The following is a 20,865-nucleotide window of genomic DNA, read 5'->3' as shown; positions in this document are numbered from 1 at the left end:
GGGCATACCTTCCTCCCCCTAGGTCTTAGGAAATGGCAGGGATGCTGAGTTGCCATTAGGTGAAGCTTTGCCTCTGCACCACTCCTCCCCTGACGCCTGAGCGCCTGGAGTCTGGGACAGAAAAGAATTACTCAAGGGGAAAAGTTTGCTGTCAGTCCGGTGCGAGATGATCCCCAGCACGGCCTTGCTAAGATGGAATGCAGAAGTCTTCTTTGCTATTCCTTGTGGAGGCACCACACCAGTGTCTGGCCCACACCCGTCATGCTCACCACACGGTAACCGCAGCTCTCCAGCTTGTTCAGCACTATCCGCGGTGCATCGTTCACGTAGTACTCCCAGCTGCAAGTGGGGAAAAAGAGCAAAAATCGAGTGAGAAAGGAAGAGACGAGAAATTCCTTGTGGAACTAAGTCTGCCTCGCTAATAAGGTGGTACAAAACGCTGCAGTGGCCACATCTGTGTGATGCAACACCTTGGTTAACCAGATGAGGGAATCCAAAACCCACAGCTTCCAAACCAAGGAGAAAGCTGGCCAGAATGGAATTTGGTCTTAAATTGAAGTGTGGCTTGGGGACTGGTTATTCAGAGCCACATGCTTTGCTGAGCTGAAACCACGGCTGTGGGAGTCAGCAAGTATGCATAGCTCAGAGTTCATGGTAAAGAATGGTTGCTGCAAAGCGGGGAAAAAAAATATATGGTGGCAGCTTCAAGCGGAGTTGTATCAGCAAAAACTGTTTCTTTGCTGTTCCCATGTTCCTTTAAGTTGCAGGCCTACAGCTTGCAGGCCTGATAACTCCCTGTTATCAGACCCTGTTTGCTGTTGCTTTCACCAGGCCTTGATTTACAACGGCTGGACCGTTCTGGAAGCTTTTTACAAAACGACGGGTGTTCTAAAGGAATAAAATAATGTTTTGCACTGCTCCTACCATAAGGAAAACAGACAGTGATCACGGGGTGGAAGAGTAGCACAACACAGACACAAAATGTGTTGAACGAGGTTGGGAAGTGGCAAAATCGAAATGGCAAATCTACCTTTCAGTGCTGGATCTGGCAGCCTTCCTGTTCCTTTAACACAGTCGTTTGGGCTGCAGTATTTATTCAAGCAGATGGGATAAGCTTCATAATTGTGTAGCTCTCAGATGACTCACCGTGCCTGATAAGCTGATAATGATGGGCTTCAGGATTGCTGATGATCTTGGTTGGGCATCCTAACAAAGACTATCCTGACTTTCGTGCTCATAATAATAAAAAAGACCCAAAAGCATTTCCAAAGTTGCTAAGATTGCGCAACATTAATAGTGGTGAGCATTTTTAAAGCATAAAATAACACTAAGATGTGAAAGTATTTTTCCAGTTTCTCAAGACAGACTGTGCAATAATTATAGATTTGATATAAAGATAATATCTATTATTAAAGTGCCTTTGAACTTAATGTTTTCTCTAAGAGGCTTGCTACATACCCTTCAGATTCACATGCTGGAGTTGGTAAGTATTATTGCCATTATGCAAAGGAAGGAGCTGAGGCAGGGGTTGTTATTTGTAGGAACCTAAACTGGAGCAGCTGAGCTGCACAGAAGGCAAGCTGAGTGGCCTGGGGCCTTAAACACAACTCCACATCAAGCAAAACAAAAGATCTTGCACGATGCCTATTGGGTGTGCCAGGTGCAAGCAGTCTGAATCAGGATGGGGACATTTGTAAAATCTTTCAGCCAGAAGCCAGTAAGGGACGAAGGTCAGCCCAGAATGGAGAGGAATTCTTCCCATGCCCATTGTAAGTACATGAGCCTATGGCTCCAGGTATGACAAAGGTGAGTGAGTGGGCACATGCTGTGTGTGGAAGTGGGACTGAGCTACAGCAAGAGCATCCTAATGCAGTGGCTTTTAGTCTGATTTTAGTTAGTTTGCTTTTTAAAAGTAGCAGCACTGATTGATAGCCTGTATTATGACAGGAAGCAGAGGGGACATTGTCCAGCATCCATACATGCACAGAATCCCATTTTGCAGCAGCCCAGGGTTGGGCTTTGCAGCCCATGGTTCCACGCAGGCTGGGGCAGAACCTGGCTGTCTTCGTGCTAAAACCCAAATGACCAAAGGTTCTGCCCCTGCACATTAGATAAGGGATGGAGGATGCCTGCTGGCAACTGATGGTGCTTAATTATGTCATTTGCAGTAGCTGCTTAACAGGATCCATGCTCCCCTTTATTAGAGGCAATTAAGTGCTTTATGAATATTACAGTGCTACAACAGGTCCATACTGCTTCGACCCCTTCTTTCAGGCTCCCTCAGAGCTCCTTAAGCCGTGTTTAAGGCTTTGGATCTCACGATGCTGCAGGAAGGGTCAGGTTTGTGTCATCACGTGGCTGCAGGATAGAAAACCCTGCTTGACCACGGTGCTCTCCTCCCCAAAGGTATTTTTTGGCAGGAGGTGGATGGGGCTGGCCTTGCTGGCACACTACTGTGCCTCACAGGGTGTCGGTATCCCAGCCACATTTTTTCTTCCACCCTGTGTTGCTCAAGAGCAAACAGGGGAGACGTGCTTGAAAGTGTCTATCAGGCCTCAAGCAGGCATGTAGTAGAAATAGAAAGATCCCCTAAGAAGCAAAATCTGCCACTCTTATTCCTAATAACCCTGTCATGGGCCTTAAGTTGCACCAGAGGATGTTCGGGTTGGGTATTAGGAAAAATTTCTTCTCAGAAAGGGTGGTGATGTATTGGAATGGGCTGCCCTGGGTGATGGTGGAGGAGTCACCATCTCTGGAGGTGTTTGAGAACCACGGGGATGTGGCACTGAGGGATGTGCTCAGTGGGCATGGTGGGGCTGGGTTAGGGTTGGACTTGATTGTCTCAGAGGTCTTTTCCAATGTTAATGATTCTGTAATACTATGAACTCCTCCCTGGCATGCTCGGCATGGAGGCATTCTGCCTTCCTCCCATTTTTGTACCATCCGAACCCTAGAGATTCACCCCTATCTCAGACCCAGCGGCACTTCGTCCTCTTCGAAGCCTCTCCTGGTTTTTCTTCTCAGGTCTCTTCTCCCATTGCATAACTCCCAGGCTCAGCTCCAAAGGCGGCAGCACGAAGCTAGCACTGCTGCCAATTTCTGTGCCACCCACGGGCTTGGGAATAGCAGCACAGAGATGGCTCAGCTCTGCAAACCCACCCAAGCTTCTCCTGATGGAAAGGAGCAATGGAAGAGGCCAAGCTGCTGCCGAAGCAGATGGCTCAAGTTTGCATTTGGTGAGTTTCTTGAAAATGAAAATCAGGCATCCTTCAGTTATTTTTTTTTTTCTGCTTTTTCTTTAAACTCACTCCCCAAGTTTTGCAATGCAGTGGAGGAGCTGGGCCTTGATGCCTGCCAGCCCGTTGCTGGGGAAGTCCCAGCTTTGCCGATGGAAGTCTGAACACGCTGGGACCAAGGAAACGCCTAGTTTTCCTCCCACTCCTCCTCTGTGTGCCATGTGAGTGGGCAAGCGTGAGCAGAAATCCAACTGCTCCCCTCTGCTTTAACTTGATTTGCATTAGGAGGTTTGTTTTTGCTTTGGTGGTTTGTTGTTTTGTTTTGTTATTATTATAAGAGTCCTGGAGGAAAACAAGAAGTTGAGATACCAAAGAGAGGGGGGATGGGGAGGAATTAAAAAAGTAGGCCGAGATGTAAAGAACAGGATGGCAGCATTTCCAAGCGGCACCCTTGGTGTCAAACTCGGTGTAGGCAGGGAGAGACATGGGGACGCAAAGAAGCGTCAGATGCACTGGAAACACACAGCCTGATGGGCTGGGGATAAGAAGCAGCTCAAAGCCCCGGGGGCTCAGCAGCTCAAAGAAAGGCTTCAGGGAGGGATGCTCAGTAACAGGGAGAAAGCTAGAGCTGGGATGGGAATGGGACGGGCTGTGGGTGAACGCTTGGTGTGGGTTGGCACTAAACCTGGCCAGAGCCAGGCTGTGAGGACAAGGATGGGCACCATTTGCTTTTGAGCACCTTGGGTTTGGAAGTGGTACGAAAACAGAGAAGGTGTGTCTGAGGATGGGACAAAAGTAGATTGTTATGCGAAAAGGTGCCCACAGTGTGTTTTATTTCAGCCAGGGCAGGTAGCACCCAAAAGCATCCCGAGAATGTGAGGTGTGAGGATGAGGAGAAGATGCATCAGGTGCCACAAAGGAGTAATGGTGAGAAACAAACAAACAAAACTGAAGTCTCAGGGAAATGTATCAGGAAAATGTCCTTGGCTGAACATTTACAGGCAGGGGCAAGGACAGGAGTGTGCCCCTCTGGCACCAAACCAGTCCTGGGATGAGACGTAGTGTGCCACATTGAACACGAGAGTGAAGCTTTTGGGAAAAGGAAGGGGAGAGACTGAAACATTGCACTTACAAGTGGTTCCCGAGCATATTCCTCTTCCTGGCCCCCAGGAACTGCATCAGGTTGGGATCCGAGTGTTCATCTCCCACCATGGTGGGGCCGACCTCCTGCAGAAAGGCAGCAGACTGGGTGAGCAATGCACGGTGATATGACTTAACCAGGAAGAGAATAGTGTCCAGAGAAGAACAAGGTTTCTACTGCCACCGTTAATGGGAGCGGTGTGGGTTCCTCAACCTGGAGGAGGATGGATATGGTTATGGTATGTCCCAGGACAAAGCCACCTGTGCATCTCAGGACCTCGGTGGCTTTGCTCTGGAGGGCCACCTGCTGGTTGAGCACACAGTGGCTGCGGTCATTCGGTCTGTAGGACTGCTATGAGGTGGCACTCGTGGCCTCTTGCACCAAACCAGCAAACCTCAATGCTTGGCCATGAAATTATAGGGCCACTTAGGGCTTGTTCTGGACAGAGGACAGCTTTGGTAAGCGCTCCACTAGCAAGAAAGAATCGTTAAGGTTGGAGAAGACCTCTGAGATCATAAAGTCTAACCATCAACCCTATCACCATGCCCCCTAACCCACATCCCTCAGAGCCACAATTAGGGTGATGAGGAGGTGCCATGGGTTGGTTTGGACAGATTGGAACCTATGGGATGAGAAAGGACTGTCACGTTGGAGAAACAGGAGGCAGTCAGAGATGTGAGTCATCTCCCCAAGAAAGCCATCAGAAAGGCTTCCCACATGTCATATGGAGGGAACAGGGACTTTTTCACAGCATGCTCCAGAAGTGTTATTTTCTGAGATATTTCGAGTCTGAACCACTTCCTGAACTAAGGAGCAGGACACAGCAGACATGTATAGCTCCAATGGGACCTCTCTAATGACCACACTGGAGGTGCTGGCACCCTCTGCACTCCAGTTCCTTACCATTGCAAGCTCCTGATTCTTAATTTTTTTTCCCAAAAACAGATTTTTAATTGTTTTTTGTTTTTTTTGTAAGAGGAGGAGATTCTTTCCCCTTTTCATTCTCCTCCATTCTGCGCATGAGAAATTTGCAAGTGAAGACCGTTGTGAAGATTGTCCCCCATCCACCAGCACTGCCATCAGCAAACTCACATTAATTATCATTCATTTGTAGTATGTGAAGGGCTGGACAGTCTGACAACAGAGAATTTGTGTTTGGCTTGGAAAGCTGAAGAGATGTGGTTTGGGGAAGACTGAAGAGTAGAGATGGAAGAGCCTTCCTGCAGCATCCATCCCCAACCCAGCAAGCTGCATGTTAACTGTGAGCCTCTATCGGACCCTGACTGGGAAGCACTCAGGCAGTGCTGCTGAGCAAACATTCCAGTAAGCCACCAAAAGTAGCAAAGCCCATCACCTTCTGCTAGGTGCCAGCACGAGCTTTTTCCAGCTGTGGCTTGATGCCAGGGTTCATGTTGTACATGTTTGCTTTGTCCTGCTAAAGAGCAGAGTTTACCAAGACTGCAGGGGAAAAGTATTTCAGCCCATTCCGTTGCGCACAGTTCCCTGAAGTGCCTTAAAGCGCAACCACCCGGTGCTTTGTAGGTCAGTCCTGAATTGCTCAGTGCCACCACAAATAGAGATGCATTCCTGGAGATGACCCTAAGGCCAGGCTGAAGGGGCAGACTGATCTGGTGGAGGGCTACCAACCCACGCCAGGGGCTGGGGATCCCTTCCAACCCAACCACTCTGTGGTTCCACGACCTTTCCATCCTAACCGTTGTGTAGTTCAATGACTTGGTGCCACAGCATCCCAGGGCGTCCTCCTCAGTTCTCTGCTCACTTGGTCTGGGATGTGCCTGTAATGAGGCATCTTTGCATCTCTCGTGAAGCTCCTGCCAGCTTGGTTTGCTTTCTTCCCCATCAAACCTTTCCTATTACAAAACCGTGGTATTTATACCTGTTGCTCCCTTTGGGGAAAGAATAAAAAACACACCTAGACGTCCTTCTGTTCTTGCAGATGTGCAGCTGGCTGCAAGAACCGCTCTGAGGGCTGCAGATAGTGCAATCACCAGGAAGCAGCATTTCCTTTATGGCTCTCTATGACAATGTGGCTCTGGGTGCTACACAACGACCTCGCTCCCAACAACACCCTTCCCTATGGCTGGGTATGTGTTTTCCCCGAGGGCTTTTCGGGGCAGAGGGAAAATCTGCAGTGAGGCCACAAGGCAGGAAATTACTTTCCCTGACTTTCACAGGCTCCTGCATCTAGTTTCCCGAGTGACTCTGCTGGGTGTTTGTAGGGGGAACAGGGCAGTACTACAGACGCCCCACAGCACAGAAGGGATGGGACGAAGGGAGGAGGGCTTGTGCGCACCCCTATATACACAACACCCACCACGGAGAGCCCCCTCCCCATCCCGCTGCTCGCGTCGCCCCTTGCCCTGAGCGGTTCCCTCAGTCATATACGATCCACAGCCCCAGCGGGTCCGGAGGCAGGGAGGACTCACCATGCGGATCTGTGTGCTGATGAGGAGGTACGGCATGATCCCACCGCTGGCACCGCAGCCCCGGGGCAGTGGCCGGGGGAAGCTGCGTCCCCTCCCGTCCCGCCTCTGCTCCGCCCGAGGGAGGAGGCGACCGCGTCGCTCCCTCCCCGGGGGACCGGAGTTGGGGAGAGGGAGGTGCGGAGCCGGCTTTGTGCGGGGATGTTGGTTCTGCTGGACCGTAGAGGGATGGGGAATAGGGAGGAGATGTGCAGGGAGAAGCGGGACAGAGAGACAAAGGAGAGAGGTGGTGGATAGAGATATGATGGACAGGGAGAGGATGGATAGGAAGATGTTGGATATGGAAATGAGAGGGAGACAAAGGACAGGGGATGAGGGGCAGAGAAATGAAGGGCAAGGTGTTAGTGTAGACAAGGGACGGAGAGATGAGGGATAGGGGGGTAATTGGGTGAGAGACAAAGGACAGAGATAAGAGATAAGAGATGGGAGGTGATGGACAGAGAGGTGAAGGACAGGGAGCTGATGGCTCGGGGGGATGGAGCAGGAGATGATGGAAAGCGATGTGACAGACAGGGATCTGATGGACAAAAAGATGAAGGACAAGTATAAAAAGGACGGTAGATGATAGCCTAAGAAGCAGTGGGCCAGAAGACAGTGGATAGTGAGACAGTGACCTGGGAAATGATGGATAAGAAGATGATGAACAAGGAGAAGGACAGGGAGGTGAAGGATAGGAGGATGAAGGATGGGATATAAAGGATATGAGATGATAGCCCAAGAGGCAATGGACCAGGAGACATTAAATAGTGAGTATGATGAACAGGGATGGACAAGAAGGTGATGAACAGGCAGACAAAGGGCAGAGAGATGACGGACAATGAGATGATGGACAGGTAGATAAAGAGTGGGAGATAAAGAATGGGAGATGATATCCCAGGAGGCAGTGGAACAGGAGACATTGGACAGAAGGGCCTGGGTTGGAAGGAACCTTTAAGATCACCTAGTTCTAACCTCCTGCGATCGGCAGGGACACCTCCCTTTTGACTAGGCTGCTCCCAGCCCCATCCAGCTTCTAGCCTTGAATGCCTCCAGGGAGAGGGCATCCACAACCTCGCTGGGCGACCTCTTCCAGTGTCTCACCACCCTCACAGTAAAGAATTTCTTCCTAATATCTAGTCTAAATCTGCCCTCTTCCTGTTTAAAGCCATTTCCCCTTGTCCTGTCACTACGTGCCCTTATAAAAAGTCCCTCCCCAGCTTGATCAACTGTTAGCATGCCATAATTAATTCCTAATTTCTTACTGGTTTTGAGACACGAGTAGCTCAGGGGCAAAGCAGAAGGCTGTTCCCAAGCAGCTGTGGCATGCTGTGTCCTTCCTGCCTGACCTGGGGCCCACTGCCCTGCAATGCCACGGTTACTGATTAACCCCAGTGGGGACTGAGAGAGAAAATGCACATTTTTACTCATTAACCTAAAGGAAATGCTCCAAGAAAGCCAGGTTTTGCTGTTGTTCCTGTCACAGTTACTGGTTTTGTTTTGACTAAACTAAACAACCAATAGACATTGGTCTTATCATCTTCCTAAAATGTGTCTGGGCTACTTCACCCCATGGGTTACACATCCACTCATTTTGGTCAACTCCCTGCTAAGGAAAGTCCTCCTAAATTCTCCGTTGTCTAAATGTTTATTCCTAAGACTTATTTCCCAGTATAAACCTGTGTTGTTTTCACTTTTTTGTTTTGCCCCTGTCCTCCAACAAATGGTAAAGAAGTACTGTCCATGCTGGTTTCACCTCAGTTCTTTTTGCTTCCTACATCTCACAACCCAGACCAGGTGATCTCTGCTTCCCTCTGCAACCCGAGGGAGCCCAGAGCTGAAATCCAGACCCTTGGATCTTTCTGCAAAATAAAGAAAAATACATATACCCAGGGCTCTTGTAGCAAGGCAGGCTGCCAGGTGCTCACTCTCACTACTCAGTTTGGCTCCCACAAGGCTCTTTTTAAAGGGAGGATAGGGAATAAAAGAGAGGAAAAAGAAAACAGAGCCTGCACACAACATTTTGATATCAAATTTCCCATCGAAGAATCGAAATCTGGGAGACAGCCCAAGTATTTTTGTGTGGCAGTGGAGTGAGAGCAAGCTATAAAATGCAGCGTGATGTGTCTCAGTGGTGCCATTCATCATTGAAAAGCAGTTACTGCCCCTTGGCACGGCTCTGAGCCATCTGCTTAAAGTCAGACGTGGACAACAAGAATTTGCATGAAAGAAAGCAAAAGGCAGTTTGTCAAAAGGTTATCTAAGGTCATAAATCCCCTACGCACGAGGGTGATATTGAAGAACTTCATTTTTTTCCTTCTGACAGCGGTGGCTTTTTTCTAATTACCACTCTTCTTTCTGCAGTACTGATCGTCTTTCTTGGCTGGAACATTACTGATTCATGGGATGGAGGCAGCGTTTCCTAACAACTCAGTTCCCTTGAATTTAAGGTATGATTCTGCTTTTGGAATGTGAATTGCACCACAGAAGGTGAACAAACTTCTGATCAAGGAGAAATCCCCGAAGTGTTGTAGTGTAAGGCTGATTAAATGGGCTGCTGCAGAGAATCCCCACCCTTGGGTTGGAGTGACATGATGTGTTTAATCCGTCTTCTAGGTGGAAAATAAGTTGTTTAAGTTATCACTATTTTTCCTTCAGCTGTTCTGGGAAAAGGCATTTCTAGTTGTAATCCCGGGGTACGGAACTGATGACCAACCCCTGGTTTAGTGGATCACACCAGGCAGGGAACCATTTCACCCATAGTTCACTCACTGAATGTGGGATGCAGAAATTCAACCCTCCTCCCCAAAACCTTGAGCTCATGATTTTTCCATTTGTGCCATCATTAGTAGCTCCCTTGTCTTACACAGAGACCATTTCCACCTAAAATACTGTGATCACAACCCAAGAGAAGTGGTTCTCTACATCCCTTATCTCTCAACGATACCTATGAATAGTTTGGTCTCTAAAATAACTCCCACTGTGGTACTCAGTGTCTTTCCTCAGTGCTATTGTTTGTCTTTTGCTCCTGAGGTTTGAGACATGTACGTGCCCCTGTTGCTCTCCCAGAGCACTGTGCCATCCTTTATGACACATTCCAAACTCCAGAGTTCTCTAGCTGGTGGACCAAGATATTTTCAAGCCACCTCTGCAGAGGGGGTGAGGAACATGTGCAGTTTGATATTCCAAGGACACTGTGCTTAATGCACAACTGATGCATATGAAAGTGACTTCCTTTATTTTTAATAGTGTTCCTAATTACTGAAAAAGTCATTCATCCAGAGCATTGGATCCTTGCAAGCCAGTGGTTTTGATCCTGCTCCAGGTATGTTCGTTTTACTCAGAGCCCTGTCGTGTTCCATAACTTAGTGTGATTTCACTAATGATTCGTCCCCTCCTTCCAGCCCCGGCAAAAGTATTTGTGTTGAAGTGGTAGAGGGCATTATTGCAGCACTCTCTTTGTTTCTAAAGGTTGTAATGACAATTACTGTGTAGTGACAAAACTGTGGTGCAATTTAGGGGTTTTGCTTGTAATGCCTGGCGAGGCAGACCAAGAGATGCTACTATGTGAGCAGCTGGAGCTGTTGTGGTGATAAACCCAGAGGGGCTTATGAAAATGAAAAAGAAAATGAGATCAGAAAAGAATTCAGATCTTTACAACACTTCACTAACATTCGGTTGTTATCTGTTGCGTTACAGGGGTTAAAGGGCAAAGCAGCTCAAGCAGCACTTATTATTTCTGGAACTTATTTCCTTCAGAAAGCTTGTTTTTATTACTTTCATTAAAGTTCTGTGCAAGATAGGGAGGAACAATACAGCTGCAGCATGGTGCTTCACTGATACCATCTTTAATATCTGCAGGACCATGGTTTCTTGCTGGCTCGGGTTGTACCTAATAACCAGGCGAAGAAATTGAACTTCCAGCCTCCATGCCCACATTAGAGAACTGTGCTTCTGTAATGCTGTAACACGATGGAAAGCTTCAGCTGTTTGGGTTATTGGCTTTACTGCCTGTAACGTGGACCAGGCAGGCAGTAGATGTTTTTCAATCTCACAACACCTCTCTTCTGCTCCAGGCTAGACCTGAGAACAGAACCCAACTGTCCTTTCTTTGTGAGTCGATACAAAGGCCTCATCAGCTGTGCTTTGTTGGGGTATAAAGGAGTGCCAGGATCCTAATATACCCCAAAATTCTTGCAGCTGCCTTGGCATGGTAGGGACAGGGAACACCAGAACCTTGGCTATTAATGCACTGGGTACTACATTGGTTTTTCCCAACCAAACTATGCCCAGGAATTTAACTGACTGGTCTGGTCCCTGCACCTTCTGTGGATTTATCACAACACCCTTTCTCTTGTAGATAAGCAGCCAATGAATCTACTGCCTTTCCTAATGCCTCCAGTGAGTCAGAAGTCAACATGATACCATCAATAACGTGGTACAGTTTGATGTTAATAGGACTATTCCACTCTGCTAGGTCACGCGCCACTGTGTTACGACAGTACCTAGGTGATACTACATATTGGGCTACAGCTTGATACATCCTCACTAAATAAAGAGGAGGGGGGGGGGGGGACAGTGGCTGCTCCCAACTCCTCACGTTACATTGAAATGGTTGGTCAGTAATAACTGAGACAGTAACTAAAAGCTGAGTTGAAAGAACAGTTCTAGTTGAGGCTTTTTTTTTTCTTCTCTATTTGCAGTTACTGAGGTGTACAAGACAATAGAGGATAAGGACTTCAGAAAGAAATTACCAGTAAACGAGTAAGAACCGACAAGCCACATACCAAGGCTGAAGATGTGCATCAGTGAACATCAAGTATTAACTTGAACAAAGCGAGAAATGTATGTATAGGGTCAACATTCAATGGCCCTGGCTCAAACCTAGAATAACATCATCTGTACAATGCAGGAAATTCTTAGCATCACGTGGATGCCTTAATGACTTTGAGGGCTTGCTTCTTAGGTCTTTCTTCACTTCAGGATACTTTTTGCAAGATGGAGAACAATATTATTTCCTTACTTTAGCAGGGAATGCGGGACCATTATGGGATTCAACACTGAAGTCACGGAGAGTTAAGAATTCCCACTACACATCTTGTAAGGTCAGACACCCTGAAAAAATTAAACAGGTCTTAAAATCTTATCTTTAGTATTGGATATGTACAAGCACATAACTGAAGAACCATTCTCAGTAATTTGCTCTGAGATGCTGTTCCTTACTCATGCAGCTCAACTACCAGAGGGTGGCTATCAAATTAATAGGTTAATACTGCATAATTTCCTCATTTAGTTCCTTTGCCAAAATAACCAATGTAAACAGCAGGAAAAGCCTAACGGCAGAGTTTCATTTACAGTTCACAGCCTCAAACTTGTGATACATTTGACATGCAATGGAACTTTTCAGAAGGCTTGCCCAGCATTTAAATTATTTAGTCTTAACATTTCAAATGTTGCCATCTCCCAGTATTAAGGTAATTATAGAAGGCAACTGAGAATGTATTTGAAAATGTTTTAGAATTTGACAGACTGCCACTGCAGACAATTGCATTAGACTGGCACAAAACTGGAGAAGAATTGCGATATCAATAGGGAAAAGTTTTCAACCGAGTAGGTCACACTCAGAAAGTGAACTGGAATGGTGTCAGAAAAGGAGTGTGTCAAGTTTTATATCCGATTTGTCTGCTAACTAATCAATAAACTAGACTAACATCACTTTTTCAAGTTCAGATAGACCACATGCGGAACGGCTGTAACTCCAATTGAAGATGAGAAAAATAGCAGCTTGCCCACATGTACAAGCTTGGCCACATGCCAGGTGCAGTGCAGCCCAACCTTGGGCAGCAAGTGACCCACATCTTTCCATTGTCAGTGAGCTAGAATGGCACTTGTGAAAGACGCAGTGTCTTTTCCCACCAAAGGGGACACAAGACAATAGCAGTAGCCAAACTAGGTGACTGATCAGCTGCAAGTTTCGAGCCAGCAAACCTCTTCTTGGTTGGTTGTTGTTTTTTTTTTTCTAGACTCTAGAAAACAGACTGAGAATGGAACACTGTCTACAGGGGCTGGCTGGGAATCCTAACACAGTTCACTACTCTGAGTAAGTTTTTCCAGGGCAGCCACCAGTGCTGTACTGCACCCCTTCCTACGACCATATTGACAGTACCGCAGCATCTCTACAAACATACTTGTGAGGAGAGTGTGAGCTATACTGTCATACGCTGAATGCCAGAGTTCAACCCTGAATCTAGTTGTTCAGAGACCGTGCTGTAGCTGAACCATATACTAAAGCTTCACTGTGCTCTCATGAAAAGAAGCCAAAAACAAAGCTAAGAGAGGATACCCTAGGAAGTAAGCAAGAAGATTATTTAACAGATTGTGATGTGCACTCTCAGCATCCTAATGATGCACAGCTCAGACAGTTTTTGAGACAGAATATCTTTGTGTTTAGCCCTCGGTAAGTTCATTTCTGTTTGTTTGTCTGAGCTCCTCTTGAGAGCTGTGTAAGCTTTCATAGTTTATGTCTTTGTCCTGTAGAGACTTCTATTGCTTAATTAAGTGGGGTGAAGAACACAGAATTAAAGAACAAAGATTAAGTTTCCGCAGCAGGCTCACTTTCTCTGAGTGCTTTTTCTACACCTTGATCATCTATCAACCTTACCTTCTGACAGGAATTCTCATTCTGATATATCCACAGAGGAGCAGGGGGGAAGAAAAAAATGGAAAGCTCACCCATCTCCCAGAATCAAGACTTGCAGGAAAAGCTCTACAAAGGAGAGATCTCTTGCAAGAAACTCTCCTGGGTGGCAGTCAGTCCTTAAATGAGGTCTAAGAGGTGTAGAGCCTCTTAGGTTGGAGGTGAATCGCTCTCACCTGTACTCTCAGGGCTGACCAGCTTTCCAGGTACTCAGTCAGTACCATCAGGGCCATTTGGGTCACCTGTGGTGATCCTGCCAGGCTGAAAAATTTCTAAGTTTGACCTCTGATACCCCATAAGGGCTCATTGGGTGACCTATAGTGATCCAGGGGGCGGAAATATTTCTAAGTTCAAACTGTGGTAAGCAAAAAGGACTGACATTGAAATCTAGTAACCCCAAAGGGCCAGATTTGAACGCTAGTGACTTCAACAGTCTCACTGGGTGACCTGTATTGATGCAGGAGGTGGAAATGTGTCAAAGTTTGACCCCGGATTTGACTGCTTTTAACCCCAAAGGGCTCACTGGGTGACCTGTGGTGACTCCAAAGCGCCAGATTTGACCTTTAGTAACCCTAATGTACCCTTCTTCCATTTTTTTCTGTGGTGCAGAAGAAATATGTTTTTTCATTCAGGTCCTGAAATCTGAGATTGCTCAGCTGCAGCCTTTATATGATATCAGCTCTGTCAGAGTAGAGCACCCCACAAATATCCGTTTTCCTTTCAGACTCTATCTTTGCCGCCTTCAATAACGTGCAAAATCATTTGGATCAAAGGACAGATTTCTTCCAGAAAGCAATCTGAAGAATGCAGAAAAATATGTTTCTCTTCGGAAAAAAAATGGGAAATTTGAGTCTGTCCTGTCTCAGCCCCCTGTCTTTGTAAATACAAAGCATGTACAATCCACGGAACTGCTTTTTGAAGCAGAATGTAGACACCTCGCATTCCCATCCAGCCTAACGGAGGGGTCGATCTGTCGAGACGTTCCGCGTTCTTCACCAAATTCCACCCTCATGTCGGAACATTTTGAGTCGCAAAATGTTGTCAACGTGCAATGACCAGGGATCCCTTCCTCGGAGCTCATTCGAAACAGTTGTGTGCCGTAAAAATATTACCTCTTCAAAGGAATCGGAACCCAAAATAAAATAGGAGTATTGTCCATTCTCCCTCATAATAATAATTGTAATCATAAGAACGCATTAACAGAAAACAAGCCGATAAGGAACGGCCGTTCAATTCTGGTACTGGATTCCTGTAAAAAAATACTTCCGTGTCTGTCATTGATGATCATCATTAGTGTTTGAGGAAGACACCTGAAAAAGAGCGGTCATCCAATCTGCCCTTCTTAGGACTGATGTCGTATCGCTGAGAGTTGTTTTCAGCGGGAAGAGAAACGTGTAAACAGTCAAAAATTTCTCTTGGACATAGGAAGGCATTGTTTGTGTGCAAATCGTATTACGTGTGGCACAAAATGTTTATCCTGGTTTATCCTGAAGAACGAGAACGTTTATCCTGGTTGTTCCTGAAACGCTCAGTGATAACCAATTGCAGAGACTGTGGACCTCGTCACAGAGCACTGCGACCCCAAACCGTCCACAGTTGGACCGAGTCTGAAATGTAACGGCAAGGACGATTGATTCTTCCGTGTGGACATCATGAATGGGAAAACTCATAACTCATCTCATCTGTTTATTTTTAATTGAATTTAAATGCGTACAGATTACAAAACGGATGCTTTTGAAAACGTTTGTTAGGGACACAAAGTCGCACTTCATATGGGCATCTGCTACTAACAGATCAGGTGGACGCAGTTCAAATAGAAGATGCTCTAGCCCAGGACCTCTTTCTTTCGAGAGGAGGTGCCCGTTCTGAGATGGCAGGTCCTGAAAGCGAGGTTCGCTTATCAATAAATCATTTACAACCCGAGTAGTTGAACGCGCCAGTAACCACTAGGTGGAGTTGACTCCTTGATTAACTGGATAGCTTTGCGAGAAAAAGAGCAGGTGAGTGTTTTCACATGGGTGCTTCTTGAAACCGTTAGGGCCGGGGACATTCTTCGGTCGCGTGATTATCGTTCCATCCGCGTCCAACGCTAAGCGATCGGTTTCAATTAGGAACAATTATTTAACAACTCGTTAATTAACCCAGCGTGTCACAAACAGTCGTTGAAGTTCCTAAGTCAGATCTAGAGCCCGCCTGTCAAAGTGTCAGCGCCCCGGGCCGGCCCTAACGAGGCCCCCGCCCTCAACGCCTTTTAAAACCCTCCAGAGGCAGCTGGGAGCTGTGATGGAGCTCTCCGGGGTTCTTCAGGAGCCTGAGTGGGCTCAGTTCCTTCGGATGTGCTGCCGGGGATTCTGTCTCACGTTGTTTGTGGTTTTGTTTCAGGTTGCAGGGATACCTCTCGCATTAAGGATCGGACCGAATCTGTGGGTGGCTTCTGCAATAACAGGGCCGTGGAGGCGGTGAGCGCTCCCGCGAGGGGAGGCCACAGCGTTGTCCCCCTGCTCTTTTTAGGGTGGTCGTACAGCTCCTGCTAGTTTGGCCTGGCTTTTTTTTTTTTTTTTTTGGCTTGTTTGAGCCAAGGTAGTGTTGCCACTTGGCTTCCATTGTCTTTTCAGAGGAAGCCGGCGCTCGGGTCCTGGCACGGCTCCACGAGGCTCTCAGTAAGCTGGGGTTTCTTAGCGGATGCTTCATGTCCTCCCGCTCTCATCAGTGAGAGAGAGCGGGATGGGATCTTATTTTCCCAGCTTTCTTACTACTGGAAGGCAGAAGGTTTCTCCTATCGCAGGCTGAACGAGGGCCGCAGCGGTGGTTTTCATCAGACCGCACAAGCAGTGAGCCGCTAGGTAAGTTCTCGCTTCTCGAGGTAGGGCTGCCACTCAGCTGCCTCTGCTTCTTTGGGATTGGCAGGTCAATCCCACGCGGCTTCTGGCTTCTCTGGTGCCAAACGTCCCAAGACGGAGCGCAGTTGGCCCCATCTGCTTCTGGCAGCGGGAGCAAGCAGGACAAGATCATATATTTTTTTTTCCCCTTCACTTCTGTGTACCTTCAGGAACACTGTCTCATTCATATCACAGAGAGATGGTCGGACAGCTTTAATGCCCCAAACACTCTTGTGGCTATTCTTCTTTATTATTATTTTAGGGCAGATGGACTGGCACAGCTGCGGAGCTACTTTTCCTGCTGGAGAACTGGAATGCATCGAGCCCTGCCTCGGGGTGAATGAAGGACTAAGGGAGCGCTCGCATCCGAGGCTTGAGAGGCAGGTAAACGTGGGAAAGTTTGTTACGCAGCAAGCAGGGTGTGGAAGTTGCTCTTCTGCGTGCCGCTGTGGGTGTCAGTGACCACCGTAAACTCATGGCTTCCTGAAGCTGTTGAGGAAGCGATCCTGCTGGGAGAGCTCATTCTAGGAGGTTACTGCAGCACATTGAGGGTAAATTTGTGATGCGGGTAACTGGGAGCACTATCTTAGTGTGGAGGATGTGAAGACTAGGGATGGCCTCGAGCGTGGCAGCTGTGAAATAGTTGGGTCGGGAGGGCAGAATATCCCCGTGGTCACTTGATATCTACAGCACAGGAGTGTAGTGAATGGGAGTGGGCTGCTTGGGAGGTGTGTGACAGTGTTAACTTAATCGAAGATGGAAGTTGAATATGGACAAGGGGAAGAATGATTAGACGGGGTGTGATGGAACAGGCTGCCTGGTGAAGTTGTGGAGTCTTTCTTGGAGAAAATTGAAGGTGAGTCTGGATGCTTTCCTGGGTGATGTTAGGGGGGCTTTTTTGACCCTAACAGCCCTGTTAGTGTTGTAATCTTGTTGCAGTGTGGGGGCTGTGGTGAGTGGCTTCTTTGGGGCTCAGGGATGTGAGACCCCCAATGAGGGGGTTGCAGATGGTGGCCTGTGGAACTGTTTCTGTGGGTTTGGGGCTGGAAGGAGGTGAGCTGCATCCTTTGCATCTGTGATGGGACTGAATGCTGGTGTTATGCTTGTGTTCTCTGTGCTTTCTTTACAGCTCTGTAGGTGTGTGTCAGGGCCTCTCCTGGAGAAATGGACCAGCTGGAGTGCGAAGTGCTACCTTTGTTGTCTTGAGGGCAGGGGGGGGAGCCCACCTGGCAGCTGGAGCTCCCCCTGAGTGGAGGTGTGGGGAGTGTCTCCTGACTGTTGGGACTTCTTCCTTTGCTGCTGGAGCAGCTCCTGGGTGATGGTGGCTGCTTTTTGTGGAGGTTTTCCTTGGCTTGAAGGAAGATGATGAGGTAGGGAGGAGCTGGGTTCCCTCTTCTGCAGAAAGAGAAAGTTCAGTTGAAGTCAAAACCTTACATAGAGCCTTTTGGTGAGAACTCTTGGTCTGGGGCTTCAGGGGTTGTGCTTACTTAAGGAACTTACCATGTGCTGGGGAGTTTCCTCTAGAAAGGGTTTGGGTAAGTGGCTGGAGGTGAGGTGCACCTGTGGTGTGTCTGAGTATATGGTCTGGTCTGCTATGGATGCGTTTCAGCAATCCAGCCTGAAATGGCAGATTATTAGTGAGGAAGGAAGTTGCTGGTCTTCTCTTTAATGTGACTGCCTTCACTGGTTGCTCTCAGGGGTGGAAAAGGTCTAATGGGAAAATAAAAAGCAGTGCTTAAGAAGCCTCCTTTCCTGAGAGGTGTCTAACCAGGCCCATTTGTTCTTTAGCTTTAGATGCATATACAAAGACAGCATCTCTGTGTGGATGAGGTTTATGTCAGTGTTTAAACTGATGCCTCTCATAAAATGCTCTAAATCCAATTGGTGGGCAGGCAACTTAAAGGCTTAGATTTGAGTTTAAACAGTTTAAAAAAAAAAAAGGCTCCCTTTTAAGATGTGTCTTTCACAATTTTCCTATAGCAAGAAGGTTGAGGAGAACTCTGAGGCATAACTCTTCATCTCTTCTGAATGGGTGTCACTGAAATACCTGTAGTTGAGTTGGCTTCCCTGGGAAATCCATCACTTTTCTATGAGAGTTACTGGCTTGCTATAGATTTTTGCAGAGAGTGTTTATACTGAAGGCAGAAATGCTCTGCGTTACATGTAGAAACCGTTATGCCTCAGGATTTGGACTGAAAGGGGACAGCTAGGTTTAGCCATCACACATTTATGTGGTGAAGGGGAGACCTGTCTGTCTTTGACTTGAAATGAGATTATACATCCTCACTTTTTGTTTTTAAAAGAAAAAAAAGGCTGTGCTGGCTATTTCATTTCTGAGGTTGGGGCTTATTCCTCTGCTGCCTGTCTTAGCTTACTTAACTCACGGGATGAGAGGGAAGGAAAACTAACCCTTTTGCAATTAGCAATGCAGCATTGTGTTTAAGTTTCTTTAAAATTCAAAAGCAAGACTTAAATATTTTTACAAATTATCCACTTCACAGCTATCATGTGTCAGAGTTGCTTTACTCACCCAATGAAGTTGCCAAGCATATTTCTCATGTTGGTATTTGCAGCTGATTTTATCTGTGACAGCATTTCTTGAGTTTGGTAGAGCTTGAAGGTGGCTGTGCACCTGGAGCAGCATTGACTGTCTCAAAAAACAAAAACAAACCTTTGAATTTCCTTCGTTATGTTATTTCACAATTATCTCAGTTTCTCAGCTAGGTCACTGAAGCTAGTGCTTCCCAGTGAAGCCCTTTGTGTCAAAGCCTGGTCAGATAACGCCTGTATGCCTTTCTCCCGAATGGAGACTGAACTCCAATGTGAGTGACAAGATGTCCTATTCTATATTTAACTGACTAAAAAAATGGAACTGTGTTTGGATTCTGCTTTTGCCTTAACTATTTGCGTGTAGCATAAGGTGAAAAGTCTCCTGTGAGACTTTTCAGAAGCTACTTGGGGTTTTGTTTTGATTGACTTAATGATCCCATTCTACTGTGACTGAAGAGCAACATCTAGATGAGTCTGGAGAGAAAATGGATTACATTTACATAAGTATGATACTACTTTCCTAAAGACTTGACTACAACTGAATTTTCATTAATAATGCTGTTACTTGTCAGTTTGAGAAGATGCCTGCAGGCAATTAATGTGTCACTCCTCGTAATAAAACTATACATTTGTTTTTCCATGGGGATTTATAAAATGTATGGAGATCTGGGAAAAAGCTTATTGAATAATAAATAAAAATGCAGCCTTGAGAAAGTGTCCCTTTATTTTGTTTACCCAATCATAAAGCAGCATCAATCAAAAGCAACCTCTTGCCCTGTATGCCATCATCATAAGTCAAGTGTGGGCTACGACAGTGTTGTCTAAACTGCACACAGAGCTCAGTGTGAGGCTGTACTGTGCGGGGGTGGGGTGCTCTCTTCCCTCACCCTGGGCTTCGGGTGGCCAGCCAGGGCTTGTGGCTGACTTCAATTTAACTTGCTCTCACCTGCTGCCCTAATTCCCTTCTGTGGGGTTGCTCTCCAGCCCCTAGTTCCCTCGGTCTCTGCCTTCATCTGAGGTTGGGCTGGCCCTTGTCAAACTGCATGTGGTTTGTGACTGTATGGCCTACTGCTGTGACAAGATCTCTCTGCCGAGCCTTTCTACCCTCCTACTCTAGTGTCATCAGCAGACACTTAACACATGTTCAAGTGCCGCATCCAGATCATTTATCAAATTAAAACCAGCCCTGAAAGGAAGCACTGCGCAATCTCAGTAGCATCTCTCTGCCAGCCTCTCATGATCTTGTTTATTCTAACTCTCTGAGCCTCTTCTCAGTGGGGCTGAATAGTAGTTTAGTGTTTCATTTGTTTGTTTTAAGATGGATAATTGGTAAGGGCCATGTTAAGATACAGGATTTAGTTTTTGACTGCTGTCCCAATGAGAATTTTCCTCATGTACTCAAGTGGATTAGAACCTTCTGAAACAGACCACAGGCAAAGACGCCTCATTTTTGTAACCCAGGCTGTCCCTTAATCAGCTAGATAATGCCAAGCAGCAATAAACTCATAGAAACTATTAAAAAACAGAAGAGAGACCAATGAAATAATTGGAATGTACTAGTTCAAGTTAATGGACACATCCCTCTTATATTAGAGCGTAACAAGATCAGACTTAAATTGTTAATGAGTAAAGATTGGTTACAACCCAGAGTTGGACATTTTTAACCTCTAAAATCCAATGCATTTTACTACTCACTCTCAGAAGTGAGCTTTGAACATATTAGACTTCTAGAATGTATCTTTCCTTATAAATGGAAGTATAAGCTCTCTTGAGCCAGAAGCCCAGGCAGCGAAAGTAAGCGTATTCCTTCCTCAGTGAATGGAAGAAAGGACTTCTGTCCTCATTTTGTTTTAACTTAAATGATAAATCAGAACAAAAACCC

General features: G+C 46.6%; 1 protein-coding gene across 1 annotated transcript; it reads right to left on the bottom strand.

Moving 5' to 3' along the window:
- Positions 1-109: 109 nt before the first annotated feature.
- GCHFR (GTP cyclohydrolase I feedback regulator) lies at positions 110-6,926 on the bottom strand. The gene is made up of 3 exons (XM_065755339.1): positions 6,825-6,926; positions 4,369-4,463; positions 110-339 (listed from the first exon to the last, which is right to left on the bottom strand). Exons 1-3 carry the CDS (start codon positions 6,858-6,860, stop codon positions 216-218), a joined length of 255 nt encoding a protein of 84 aa, XP_065611411.1. The 5' UTR covers positions 6,861-6,926; the 3' UTR covers positions 110-215.
- Positions 6,927-20,865: the final 13,939 nt, after the last annotated feature.

The sequence above is a fragment of the Cyrtonyx montezumae genome, unplaced genomic scaffold (genome assembly GCF_038088225.1).
Source record: "Cyrtonyx montezumae isolate F1298 unplaced genomic scaffold, pur_monq_1.0 scaffold_10, whole genome shotgun sequence".
NCBI lineage: Eukaryota > Metazoa > Chordata > Aves > Galliformes > Odontophoridae > Cyrtonyx > Cyrtonyx montezumae.
Note: the sequence above shows the minus strand (reverse complement) of the source record. Positions and strands in the feature narration are given on the sequence as shown.

Bases quoted from the DNA above. Each gene is read 5' to 3' on its own strand.
- GCHFR (XM_065755339.1), bottom strand. From the start codon at position 6,860: ATGCCGTACCTCCTCATCAGCACACAGATCCGCATG. The intron at 4,464-6,824 runs GTGAGTCCTCCC...GCCTTTCTGCAG, and splicing joins TCAGCACACAGATCCGCATG to GAGGTCGGCCCCACCATGGT. The intron at 340-4,368 runs GTAAGTGCAATG...CCCCACTTGCAG, and splicing joins AATATGCTCGGGAACCACTT to CTGGGAGTACTACGTGAACG.